Source organism: Cynoglossus semilaevis, chromosome 9, assembly GCF_000523025.1.
Source record: "Cynoglossus semilaevis isolate Cse_v1.0 chromosome 9, Cse_v1.0, whole genome shotgun sequence".
Lineage (NCBI taxonomy): Eukaryota > Metazoa > Chordata > Actinopteri > Pleuronectiformes > Cynoglossidae > Cynoglossus > Cynoglossus semilaevis.
In genome coordinates this window covers 11,126,046-11,139,749 of record NC_024315.1, presented here as the reverse complement: position 1 = coordinate 11,139,749, position 13,704 = coordinate 11,126,046, and the positions used below count along the sequence as shown (strand labels likewise).

Genomic DNA, 13,704 nt, shown 5'->3' with positions numbered 1-13,704 from the left:
TTACCTGTTTTTCTACAAATTTTCTATGTTAAAAGTGAGTGAAGAAAATTATCCACGTGCTTTAACCAAAGCTGTAGCTAAATTGTTAACAGTTACTCAAAATTAAGGCAAATGTATTCACAACTGTAGGCAAAAAGTTGGCAAATACTATCATACTAATAGTTAAAAGTTAGCCAAGTATATAGCAAAAAATTGTAGAAAAAAACCAATAACGGTTTACACCCTCTCCCTCCCTTTTAGACTCGATCATGGAGTGTCCTCAGAATTGTCATGGAAACGGTGATTGTCTCTCTGGAATTTGTCACTGTTTCCCAGGATTCCTGGGTCCTGACTGCTCTCGAGGTAAGAGCACACACACACACACACTCACCTACCTGCGTACCCTTTGTCTGGATATTTTATTTCATCAGGTAATTTTCTTAATTAATTACAAATAGTAATTATTCTGTCCAAAATGTGCCAAAAAAAAAAGTGTTGTCTTTTATTTTAATCTACCTATTTCCATCCTCTGTTTCTGAACTCTGACCCAGTTGTGTCCTTGTTTTAGCAGCCTGTCCGGTGCTGTGCAGCGGGAACGGTCAGTACTCCCGTGGACGCTGCCAGTGCTACAGCGGCTGGAAAGGCACGGAGTGCGACGTTCCGTCCAATCAGTGCATCGACATCCACTGTGGAGGACATGGAATCTGCATCATGGGAGCCTGCATCTGTAACACCGGATACAAGGGAGAAAACTGTGAGCAAGGTGAGGAACGCACACGTCTATATGAATACACTCCAAGGAGGGTTACGGTGGACACTTGTGGTACTGCAGCTGTTTTTATGATTCAAATAAAACATATTTTCCAGAGTCACTCAAAGTAATTCCCTAAATTAAGATTATTAAATATGAATAATTTCCCACTTTGATTTTAAACGTATTCAACGAGAACTTGTTTTGACAGCTGCAAAGTAATTGTTGTCTCCAAACCAAAGCAGCAGATGTATTCTCCATTAATCTTAGACTGAAGCGGGCAGCTCTTTCTTTTCATTAAGCGACTGATTTTTTTTTTTACTACAGCTCCAGCCATTATTTTCAGTTGCTCTTCTCTATGGTCTGGTTTAAAACATAAAAAACTGGACTGTGCCTTAAAAGCTGAAACATGAGCTGCTAAGAGAGAACAATGAGTGAACGTGTTGAGGACAGGGACAGAGGACAAACGTGGCGAGGTCCAGAAAGCCATTTACATAATTAAATTATACACTTTCATTAGTACTGAGAAACTGCTCAGGACCTTCAACTGAAGACGAAGAAAATTAAATTAAATCAGAACGAGTGTCTCTGATGTTTCTGTTTCCTCAGTCAGATGTCCTGAGACGCTGTAAACGTCTTATAAATTAATGATTTGTGTTCTTCTTTAATTGTATCTCTGATGAACCTCATTATCTATGCGGAAGAAAGGTTTTTTTTTTTTGCCTCTCAAACGGCTGTAGACTGTACTACTTCAAGAACCCCACGAGGGGGACACAGCTCAAGATTTCTGGGGTTTCTGTGATCGGGAGAGAATGTGGCCATTTTTTTTTCTCAAACTCAAGAAATTTCACAACTGATAAAATTAGCAAAAATATGTTTTATATTACATTAGATCATAATTTTACCTGCAAATTTAGCATTCATTCATTAATGACAATTTAAATTTTTAAATTAAAAGTTTGAGTTTGGTTATATATTTGATATAGATATTTTTGAGGTTGTTGTTGTTGTTATTGATTTTGTTCTTGTATTTGGGCCACACAGTGGACTGCATGGACCCCAGCTGTTCAGCCCACGGAGTTTGTATTCATGGAGAGTGTCACTGCCAGCCCGGCTGGGGTGGGTCCAGCTGTGAGATTGTCAAGGCCATGTGTCCGGACCAGTGTTCAGGTCACGGAACCTACAACGCAGAGACCACTTCCTGTGCGTGTGACCAGAACTGGACCGGAGCTGACTGCGCGTTAGGTATGTGGCCCATGTTTGTGTGTGGACCACATTGGAGTGGCCCAGTGAAAGACCACACAACTCCCCTCAGTTGACCTTCTTCTGCCAAACTGTAGGCAGAGTTGGTCTCTAATTGGGACCATGTTACACAACAAGACACATTTGTGGGCCACGTCTGGTTCCCAGAATGTGGAGCAGTCTAATATTTTTGGCGTGGATCTTATATTTCCCTGGATCTGTGCCATATTTCACTTTTGTTTGTGTAACAGCGACTGAGTCTCGAACAAGCTGGGCCAGAGACGCTGGAGGTCATGACCTCAGCGTGGACTGGACCACATGAAGACTGTCGTAGTGAGATTTAAGATTATTTTCTTTCCTCTTCTCTGTTCCAGCAGAGGTGTGTGAGGTGGACTGCGGCACCCATGGAGTGTGTTATGGCGGAGTGTGTCGCTGCGAGGACGGCTGGACAGGAAGTGTGTGTGACCAGAAGGCGTGTCATCCTATGTGCAGCAAGAACGGCGTGTGTAAGGAGGGGAAGTGTGAGTGTGACCAGGGCTGGACTGGCGAACACTGCAACATAGGTGAGTACTCAAATAACCACGTAGTACTGTTCCTAAAACTAGTACTCACGAACTCACTGTTTGCTACATTAATGCTAACTGTTAGCTTCTCTAAGACTACCCTTGAACTGTTTCTGCCATAATATATAACTGAGAATCGTGTCTGTGTTGAACTGATGATGAAAACAAACGCCGCTCCTTTTAGACTGAAATTCTTTTCCTACTCTCCTCCTCTTCCTCTGTTTTCCTCCTCTCTTCTAAAGCTCACAATCCGGACGTTAGAGTCAAAGGTATCGTGATGTTCTTCATCTTCTTCTCTTCTTCCTCCTTTTGTTTTGATTTTTGTATCATTGTATAGAATTTCAGAAATATTTTGCCCATGTTCTTCTCCTTCATCGTTCCCTTCATTCCTTCATTCACGAAGGATCACTTAACTCCGTTCTTTGACTTTTGGGGACTTTTTTGTAATGTCCATCAGTCAAAGTTTCACTCTTCTCCTGCTGCCCCTTCTATGACCTCAAAAGATATTGATGCTCATGCTGCTGCTGATGCTTTTTTTTCTCTATCTCCACAGTGAGATCACACATTATTAAAATTTCTGGTTCGAAATTAAAAAAAAAAAAACACCACACAATTATACACAAATACAGATATTTAATTATTTGCTAAACTGGACAAAAGTTTTATCTAGTTTTCTTATTAAAAACCAGTGGAATGAGAACCTGGACTCTTAGGAGAGAGAATAGGTTTGAAGGTGAAAAGAGAATCACAGTTGGGAGTCAGTGCAGTTAAAATAGTCATGTGACGATGATGGTAAGCTGAGGTCAAAGGTCAGTACAGATGCTGGTTTTCCTCTCTTTATTTTCATCACTGTCGGAAGAACTAGCAACAACAGCAGCTTTGAGACCGAGGACTGGTTTAAATCAAACCTGACTTTAGTCTGACTGAAGACTGGATTAAATTTACTAGACCTACTTCTGACTAAAGACTGGATTTAAATTACCTGATTTAGGTCAGACTAAAGACTGGATTTAAGAGACCAGACTCTAGACTGACTGAAGACTGGTTTAGCATAAACATCAAACTAAGCCTGGTTTAAATTAACCTGACTTTAATCTCAAGTCTGGTTTATATGAACTTAATTTAATTTGACTGATTCAAATTAACTTGACTTTGGTTTTATTCCCCCTTTGCTCCACTTTCCTTTACCTTCATTATTGCATATATTTATCACACACACACACACTCACTCTCTCACTCACACACACACACACACACACCTCAGTGCTCTTGTTTCTGGATATTTTTCCAATTCTCCTCCCTAATTTTCCTGCCTCTCTCCCTGTTGCCCTCTCTCCTAATCCCAGGATACAAAGGTAATTCCATCAGCAGAGGGTTTTGATCCTAACTGCACTCTCCTCATTTGTTCACATTTTTGTTGTTTCTTTCATGTTAGATACTTGTTAATGTCTCCGATGGCTTGTGTTCACTTTTTCTTTCTGCATTTAATTTCTGTATTTAATTTCACTCACTCGTTCATTTTCCTGTCATGTCATAAACACACGCACACACACACACACACACACACACTAGTAAGCCTTTTTACAACTGCTTCTGTAAAATGTGTTACTTTGGTTTCTTAAGTATTCTTTAGCCGTTAAGGTATTATACCGTTTGCTAGCGTTTGGCTTTTTAAAAACTCCTTCAGTACATTTGTCTCAGTTCACACTAACTTCTGACCTGGGTTCACTCTGAGCTCAGCCTTTGTCCTGCGTTGATGAGCCTGTGTGATGTGTGTGTGTGGCTGTGTGTGTACGCAATGAAGAAATTTCAATATTAGGACTCCGGTCCAGAATCCACTTCCTGTTTCTTTGTCTGCTGTGATTTTTTTTTCACATGAACTTTTTAACATTAATTGTGTTCCCTCTGCTATTTTTCTTAAAACTTTTAAAAAACATTTTTTCATTGCTTTTTTAAAACATGTCTCATATTTAAAAAATAAATTCTTAATAAATAATGTGTTTCAAAATATGACTTCTCAACATTATAAGAAAAACAATACACAATATTATAAACTATTATAATCTAAATACATTTTTTAAATTAGTGCTGTAAAACTTTTCAATTTTCTTTTTTTTTAAATGTTTGAAAAGAGTTCATGTGAAAATACATCAGTTCGTCATTTGACTGTGAACACTGTTGTCTCTGCTTACATGTTTATACGTATGTTTGTATGTTTATATTATATATGTTTCGATTTTTACATGTTTGTATGTTTACTTTTTTGTACGTTGGCATCTCTGTGTCCTCTCTCTCTCTCGCTCGTCCTGTGTGTTTTGTGTGTGTGGGTGTGTGTGTGTTGTTCACGTGTGGTCATACAAACAAACTGCACTCAGCATCAGCGTGTGGTCTGCTGACGATGGACATAAACACATTAGGGACATTAGTAAAAAAAAAGTCTTCAGACTGAAACAAACAGTTTTCTGAAGCAGCATGTAGGCCAGATAGATGACTCTGGATTAAAGAGCTCAGATTATTTCTTTTCTATTTAAGATTAGGATTAATAAATCCTTTATTTGTCCCACAATGGGGACTTTAGATTAAAGAAATCAGATGATATCTCTGTCTTTTCTATGGATTTAACAGATCAAATCATATCTCTTATTTTTCTCTCTGGATTAAAGTAATTTTATTCATTTTCTGATTTCATCTCCATTAAAAAGAACAGGTGTTTTCCTGACCTTTCTCTCTGGATTAAAGATGTTAGATTTTCTTCAGGTCTGTTTATTTTCAAAAACAGATCAGATTTAATCTTCTATTTTTCTACCTGCTGATTCAGAAGCTCCACCGTCATCAACTTCGCTTCTTATTTGTTGGAAACTTCTCTGATTGGTTGGCAGCCACAACTTGACACGCCCCTACAAATCTGTCCCTGCCCTCTCGCTGCTGCTGCTGCTCTGACTCCACCCCCTCTCCCTCCTCCCTTGAAAGTAACTTTCTGTCTGTTTATGATTTTTCAGAGGGTTGCCCAGGTCTCTGCAACAACAACGGACGCTGCACCCTGGAGACAAGCGGCTGGCACTGCATCTGCCAATCAGGATGGAGGGGTGCAGGGTGCCACGTTGCCATGGAAACTGTCTGTACTGATGGAAAGGACAACGAAGGAGGTAACGGTGTTCTGTTCCCGTGGAGAAAAAAAAAGTTTAAAATTAAATGTTATTTTAACCACTGAGAACCATGGACTGTGGTAGGGAAGCTAACAGTTCTTGTTCCCAGGTCCTGTTTTACATGTTAGTGTATTTGCCAATATTTGGCAAAAACTGGTCATAGTGTGTTTGTGTTCTAAAGGTGGTGCTAAAGAAACCTTATACATAATAAAAAAAAATCATCCTTCATCTGCAGGTTTATGTTTGTAAAAAAAGTCTTCATATCTCTGTCTGCGTGTGTATTTCTGTGCGTGTGTGTGTTTTAGACGGTCTCCTGGACTGCATGGATCCAGACTGCTGTCTGCAGCCGTCCTGTCAGAATCACCTGTTCTGTGTAGGCTCCCCTGAACCGGCGGAGCTGCTCAGTCAGTCTCCATCCTCATTGGCTCCTCAGCAGGTGATGACATCACACGTGTGTTGACTGTGACAGTTATATGTCGTCAATGAACAGTTGTAACAGTTATTTTGTGCCTGTGTTTTGTTAGGCTGCGAGGTCCTTTTATCAGCGCGTCCACTTCCTGCTCGGTCCTGAATCCACTCATGTCATCAATGGAGAAAATCCCTTCAACAGAAGGTTGTTTGATTTTACACATGGACAATTCTGTGAGAGACTGTTTCTGTGTATTTCGGTCTGTGAGCTTAAATCAGTGATTTTCTCTCGGAACTTTGGTGTGTGAGAAGCAGTGTTTATAAACTACAGGGATAAAACATCTGGTGATAATGTGTTTTTCCTACAGTGGAAAGTAAAGACTCAGCCTCTCAGTCGAATTTTCCTGAGGCAGCAGTAGGGAGACGTGAGCAGTAATGTGAACAGACTCTTATCTCAGATCATTAAAGTCAGACTTAATGAAGCCTGTCATTTGTTTTTCACACCTTTCACCAGCCGCTGCTGTAAAGACAAAAAAAAACCTCCTCTTTAATTAGAAAAGGACTGGTCTGTGCTGCAGGGAAACCACAGCTCCTCTCATTAAATAAAGATGATGATAATCATCTTCATCACGTCTGTGGAATTAAGGTGAAACCTCTGTCTCTGTATCGCTGCAGCTTGGTGTCCATCATCCGAGGTCAGGTGTTGACGGCCGATGGAACTCCTCTCATCGGAGTCAATGTCACTTTCCTTCATTATCCCGAACACGGACACACAGTGACGCGCAAGGACGGCCTGTAAGTCTAAGTTTTAAAATTAGACGAAACACACGGAAAAAAAACAAACTTAAATAACTAATCACTTCTTAATCACTCACTTCCTGTGGACTCACTGAAGGTTCGACCTGCTGGCCAATGGTGGAGCGTCTCTGACCCTGAGCTTTGAGCGCGCTCCGTTCATCACTCAGTACAGGACAGTGTGGCTACCATGGAATGTCTTCCATGTGATGGACACGCTGGTCATGAAGAAGGTGAGAAGAGTCTGTGATCGTCTTTTCACAAACTCACACGGGCTGCAGATGATCCAAAAATACTGGAATGTCTTTTAGAGGTTAAATCTTTGATTTTCTATGTGATGTTTAGTGTGAGTTCAAATCTGCAGTTTTCTGTATGAGGTTGGGTATGTGTAAAACAGTAGGACTATCAGAGACGTCTCATTGACCACTGCTGAAATCATTGTTTTCCAGGAGGAGAACGACATCCCCAGCTGTGACCTGAGTGGCTTCGTCAGACCCAGCCCCGTCATCGTGGCTTCACCTCTGTCCACATTCTACAGAAGTTCTCCTGCGGACGGACCCATTATTCCCGAGACACAGGTCAGAGAAAAAACAGATGTCTGAAGGAGAGTTTCAGTGGAAGGCGGAAGCCTATACTGTTATTTTTTTTTTGTTCAAATATTTGTTTATAAATCAGGCACATTGAAAGGTTCCGACCAGGTTCTGATTCTACCTCCTCTGGAACGTCAGAACTGTTGAAGGTGACAGTTATGATGTATCTGAGTGTTGTGTCTTTTACTCCCTCTCTAGGTCTTACAGGAGCAAACCTCCATTCCAGGTAGTGACCTCCACCTGGTCTACCTGAGCTCCAGGGCCTCAGGATACAAACCAGTCCTGAGGATCACCATGACCCAAACCTCCATCCCCTTCAACCTGATGAAGGTAAGAAGGTCACTCTCATCCAGGATCAAACAGTACTAGCGCTTGTTGACAGTTCTAGGAAGTGTGATTCTACTGTAGGAACTTTGTTTAATTGGGAACATGAACCTGTGGGTTCATTCACACGCAACAGTGACCCAGCGTCGACTTTTTCTTTCGGCAGGTTCACCTCATGGTGGCAGTAGTGGGTCGTCTGTTCCAGAAATGGTTCCCTGCCCAACCGAACCTGTCCTACACCTTCATCTGGGACAAAACCGATGCCTATGGTCAGCGGGTCTACGGACTTTCCGAAGCTGTTGGTGAGTTAGATAACAATAAACTATTGGAAATGGCCGCTGTGGTTAGTTTGTGTCAATGAGGTCAAGTGAGGTCAGAGGAGAAGACACTTGGACTGTGTGAGCGTTGGTCCTGTCAGTCAGGAGACACACACTCATCTAATTATCCATGGTCCGATCTGATCCTTAGAATTGGTATTGGTCCAGGTTTCAGGATGTTGACGTACGATCAATGAAGTCGAGATTTACACTGAAACATGTTGACGTGGAGTGAATCCAATCACAGTTCTAACGTTCACTGAAAAAAAAAACAACAACTGGCCCAGGATCAGTCTAGATTTTAACCTTGTTAATTTGACAACAACAAATATTCTGTATGTGTGTATTAGTGTCAGTGGGCTTTGAGTACGAGTCCTGTCTGGACCTGATCCTATGGGAGAAGCGGACGGCAACATTACAGGGCTTCGAACTGGACGCGTCCAACATGGGAGGCTGGACTCTGGACAAACACCACATCCTGGACATTCAGAACGGTGTGTGTTGGTAGGCTCACAGCTGTCGTCGTCTGGTTTTCTTTAGATAAACATTAGCTGCAGAACACCAACTATTGCTAGTTAGAGTTTCATTTTAATTTTTACAAAATGTTATATTTTGTTCTTTTTTTTTCTTTATTTTCTTCAAATAACTTTTAGATGTTTTGTCTGATCTCTCTTCCTCCTCTCCCTTGTTGATATTCCTCTGGCAGGTATTTTGTACAAGGGCAACGGTGAGAACGTGTTTATTTCCCAGCAGCCTCCTGTCATCAGCAGCATCATGGGTGAGTCAAGATAAGAAACGGAGAGTAATTTTGGAGTCTCGTCTCCTGACACAAACATCTCAGGGCTGACCATGCTGAGATTAGCCTTTATCTTGTTTAGCCTTTTAGCATTAGCTTGTTTGTTTTGCTTGTTTGCAGCCATTATAATGCAATAAATAAAAAAAGAGTGTACTGGAGAAACATTTTTTTTTTCTGGAACTTCCTGCTTTAGGAAATGGGCGCCGCCGCAGCATCTCCTGTCCCAGCTGTAACGGTCAGGCTGAAGGAAACAAACTCCTCGCTCCTCTCGCTCTGGCTTGTGGAGCCGACGGCAGCCTCTACGTCGGAGACTTCAACTACATCCGCAGGATCTTTCCATCTGGGAACGTCACCAGTGTTATGGAGCTGAGGTATGTTCAGTGACCAGATCACAAAACTCTACACTGACAAATACTCAGATTCAGGCCTTCACATTTCAGGGTATGAGACTATGACTTGGAGTTCATAAAACTGGAGACATTTTTTCTGAGCACTAACAAGTAACTTGTGTTAAACTCCAGAAAAGTGAAAAATCCTGTGAGTCTTTCTCTTCAGCCACTCAGGTGTGCCTTGGAGACGCAACTCAGAATTGACTAAAACTTGACTAACTTTGCCGTGGATCTAAACCTGGCTCCTGACCTGAACTCTTTTCTCTGTTACCTGGAGCCCTAAACCTTTATTTCGACTCCTCTCAGACTTTTTTTAAAATGACTTGGACTCAAAGCTGAAACTCAGGGGACTTGAAAAACCCTATGCCGACTCTGCTGAGACTTAGACTTAGACCTGATCTCTGAGAACTGGACTAAGTCTGATCCAGATTTTCTGGAGTTTTCAGTTAACACCCACTTTCTCCTCTTTTCCTTCTTTGCTGCTTCTGTGTTAAAGAAACAAAGATTTCAGACATAGGTAAGAGTGAAACATCTGTCTCTACCTTCAGTCTTTGGCTCTAGTCTCTCTTTTTTCCCTGCCGACGGATAATGTCACCTACATTCATGCCATGTCACTGCCTGTCAGATTCCACAAATTTGTCAGTGATAAGTCACATCTCTATTTGAAATTGTATTTATTTCTCCTATATTTATTCCATTACCTGCGCTAACCAAAGTGTTTGTGGCTATTCTTAGCTTTTAAGGGCTGGGTTTTGGCTATTGGGCTAATTTAAAGCTATTTTGGGACTAAGCTACGGTAAACTTTTTAGTTTAGCTGCCTTTTCTGTACAAATGCGCTATATTGAGCTTTTGGGCTATTTATTTCTGTTTTTTATTACCATCTGTTCAACCTCAAGTCAGTTGTATGTGTGGTACAGACATTTATTTACGTGAAGTAAGGTTTGATTTTGCACTTTAAACACACCTTGAACCGTGACGTTCTTTTCTTTACTGACCCCAGCAACAACCCCGCCCACCGCTACTACATGGCCACTGACCCGGTCACAAGTCAGCTCTATGTGTCCGACACCAACTCCAGAAGAATCTACCGACCCAAGATGCTTAGCGGCGCGCGGGACCTGATCAGTAAGAGCTTTGTTTTTGTAAAATAAATTGTAGATGTGCCTAAAAATCTTCTAAAAACCTGGACAGCATCAGTGTCCGGACCTCGGTTCTGGATTCCTGATTCCTGATTTTCATGTCCTGTTGTTGACTGTTGTGTGTGTTTTGAAGGCAATGGAGAAGTTGTGGCTGGAACAGGTGAGCAGTGTCCTCCATTTGATGAGTCCAGGTGTGGCGACGGAAGAAAAGCTACCGAAGCTCAGCTGCTGGGACCGAAAGGTGCAGACACACACACTTTAACTGGGCCGTTGTGTCTTCGTTTATGACAAGTGTATTTTTGTTGACTTGATTATCATCACTTTTATAAAGAAAACACACTTCCCGCGTTCCTTTCTGCAAACCTGTCATTTTCTGCTGACTCGGCGCATTGATTCACAACATATGATATATTTCCTCCAACTTTGTGCATTTGTTCTGTTGACAAACTTTTAAAATGTCCTGACGAATTTTTATTTCTGCAGACAGACGTTTAATTTCATCCATTCTTTTTCTGAAGAGCAGGTTTTTCTCTGCTGACTATGTGCAAACGTTTTCTCTGTACAATATATATTTGCAGCTACTTCAGCGCAAATGCTTTCATACAAGAAGTGTATTTCTGCTCAAACCTTTACATATTGACATTTACTTTTTCCCCCATTTATATCTCATTGATGTTGAACACTACTGATGTGTTGACCTTTTGTTGTTTTTTTTTTTTCTCCTTTCAGGGATTGCCGTTGACAAAAACGGTCTCATCTACTTTGTAGATGGAACCATGATCAGGAAAGTGGACCGCAACGGGATTATCTCCACTGTTCTGGGCAGTAATGACCTGACCTCTGCCAGACCACTGACCTGTGACACCAGCATGCACGTTAAACAGGTACACACACACACACACACACACACACCTACAGTAGTCCTCACACCTCATCAACTATATTTGTCAGAGGGCCAGTATTTTTCTGTAGTAACACCATGGGGGTTGGAAAATCACATTTTTGTCTAGCATTATTATTTGATGTCTATTTTGGAATCCCGTTGCAGGCTGGATTGGATGGTTTAGCGGGCTGGATTTGGCCTGTGGTTCACCAGTTGGTGATCACTGCAGTATATCCTATATATAAGACCTCAATTTTCAGTTCACAGACCAAAGTCCACTGAGAGAATCAGTGATTTATGCTCACAGAAACACACCTTTTTCTGTCTGTCTTTATATACATCTATTTATTTTTTATTTGAATAAAAAATCACAGTGGCGCTTTGGCCCAGAGGCCATGTCTCTGTCATTGGTGTGGAGCCCCAGGGTTCACCTCCTGGGCAAGATCGAATCCCAGTTAGGGCAGTTGGTACCTTCCAGTGGACTCACCACCTGCAGGAAGGTTCAGGGGGGGTTGGTACGGTGCAGTGTGATTTAGCTGGAGGTTATAGAGGCTGCTACTCCCAGGACCCGGTAACGGATAAGCGGATGAAAATGGATGGATAGTGGATAAAGAATTCATAGAATAAATCATTTGTCTTTGTTCCTCTAGGTTCGTCTGGAATGGCCCACAGACCTGGCCATTAACCCCATGGATAATTCCATCTACGTCCTGGACAACAATGTCGTCCTGCAGATCACTGAAAACAGACAGGTAACGATTCATGATGGATTTAATTATTTTAATTAAAATATGATTCAGGGTTTATGGATAATTATAGAATGTTCCTTTTTATTTTAATGATGTTCAATAATATTATTTTTTATTTTATTTTAATACTGTTGTAATTAAAATTGTATTAAATTAGTGCTGTTTTCATGCTAAACTTTGACTGTGACCGACCGATATTATCGCCACAATATTAGCATATTGTGTAATATCTGTAAGTATCGTTCTCGGTTTTTCCTCCGATAATGAAAACTCAATAACGTAATGCCTGGGTCTCACCAAATGATGTGTGCCCTAAAAATAGTTTTGGGGATCAACAGCTGTATATTAAAGCAAAGGTCACTAGATGGCAGCATTGCAGCATTTAATTAATCTCATACAATGGTTTGTACAGATGAATAAATAAATGTTACCAGGACTATATCGATATCGGTTGATATCGGAATCGGAAATTACGTGTTTGGACAATATCGGCATATCGGCAAAAAGTCAATAACGGACATCCCTAACATAATGCAATAAAAATATATATAAATGAAATAATAAATAGTAATTAAATAAAACCATAAAAACAGTATTGTTCTTTCTAACCTTTCTCCACGTTCGTGTGTTGCGTCAGGTTCGTATCGTAGCGGGTCGGCCTATGCACTGCCAGGTTCCTGGTATAGAATACACTCTGGGAAAGAGGGCGGTGCAGACCATGTTGGAAGGGGCCACGGCCATCGCCCTGTCCTACAGCGGCGTCCTCTACATCGCTGAGACTGACGAGAAGAAGATTCACCGCATTCGTCAGGTAGGCAGAACTGAACACGGCTCTCAAACGTAACCGAGGACCGCAGAGTCCGATTACTTCCTGTCGTCCTTGAGACTGATGGAGGTTCTTCCGGTTCCTTCACTCCTGACCTCTTTCTGTTTGACCCACAGGTGTCCACCGATGGAGAAATCACTCATTTAGCTGGAGCGCTCTCTGAGTGTGACTGTAAGGTACTGCACCTCTCTGACCGTTGCCACTGTTGACTGCAGCTTTTAGACGTAGGATCCAGAGTTTTTGGAGGAACATTTTCGAATTCAGGTTTCCATTAGAGTTAGATTATTGTTCTGGTCCTGGTACTTCTGAACACTTCTGCTGAAAGTAATTTTTTGGTTCTCTGAGTTAGTAGAAAAGTTCTTACAAAGACCAGAGATTTTTTGAACCTTCAGGAACTTGTGTCCACTGGGAAACATCAAATAAACTTTCTCCACAGTGGAAAGACAGAACCTGAAAACTAGAATTGTTCTGTACTTTTATAATGGTTTCTAGTGCTATGAGATAAAACCTCTGGGATAAAGAAGGTCCTGCCGCCGTGGTTTGTGTGAACTGGTGTGAAGATTGATTATTGAAGTCCTGATTTAATTTGATTTACTGACTTCGAGATGCACCTAAAAGTTTGAGGATCATGTGAATAAAAAAAAAGAAAAGCTGTAACATTTTTTTCATTTTTTGTAAAAAAGAACTAGATGTAGTTTACAACCTACTTATACGTTAACCAAAATAGACAAGAAAAATCTAAATGTTAGCGATCTCATTTTAGTGACTAAAACAAAGCAATATCATTCATATCAGATCAGATTATTT

General features: G+C 41.1%; 1 protein-coding gene across 1 annotated transcript in view; it reads left to right on the top strand.

Moving 5' to 3' along the window:
• tenm3 (teneurin transmembrane protein 3) overlaps positions 1-13,704 on the top strand; it is a 70,762-nt gene that overhangs the window by 47,942 nt on the left and 9,116 nt on the right. Inside the window, 21 exon segments of the mRNA XM_025058499.1 lie at positions 241-342; positions 548-742; positions 1,775-1,975; positions 2,350-2,535; positions 5,535-5,681; positions 5,987-6,117; positions 6,206-6,294; positions 6,765-6,884; positions 6,985-7,117; positions 7,334-7,462; positions 7,673-7,804; positions 7,965-8,100; positions 8,466-8,609; positions 8,822-8,893; positions 9,105-9,282; positions 10,301-10,425; positions 10,573-10,680; positions 11,169-11,323; positions 11,973-12,074; positions 12,709-12,882; positions 13,014-13,073. Of these exon segments, the coding sequence (XP_024914267.1) occupies positions 241-342; positions 548-742; positions 1,775-1,975; positions 2,350-2,535; positions 5,535-5,681; positions 5,987-6,117; positions 6,206-6,294; positions 6,765-6,884; positions 6,985-7,117; positions 7,334-7,462; positions 7,673-7,804; positions 7,965-8,100; positions 8,466-8,609; positions 8,822-8,893; positions 9,105-9,282; positions 10,301-10,425; positions 10,573-10,680; positions 11,169-11,323; positions 11,973-12,074; positions 12,709-12,882; positions 13,014-13,073 (2,819 nt within the window).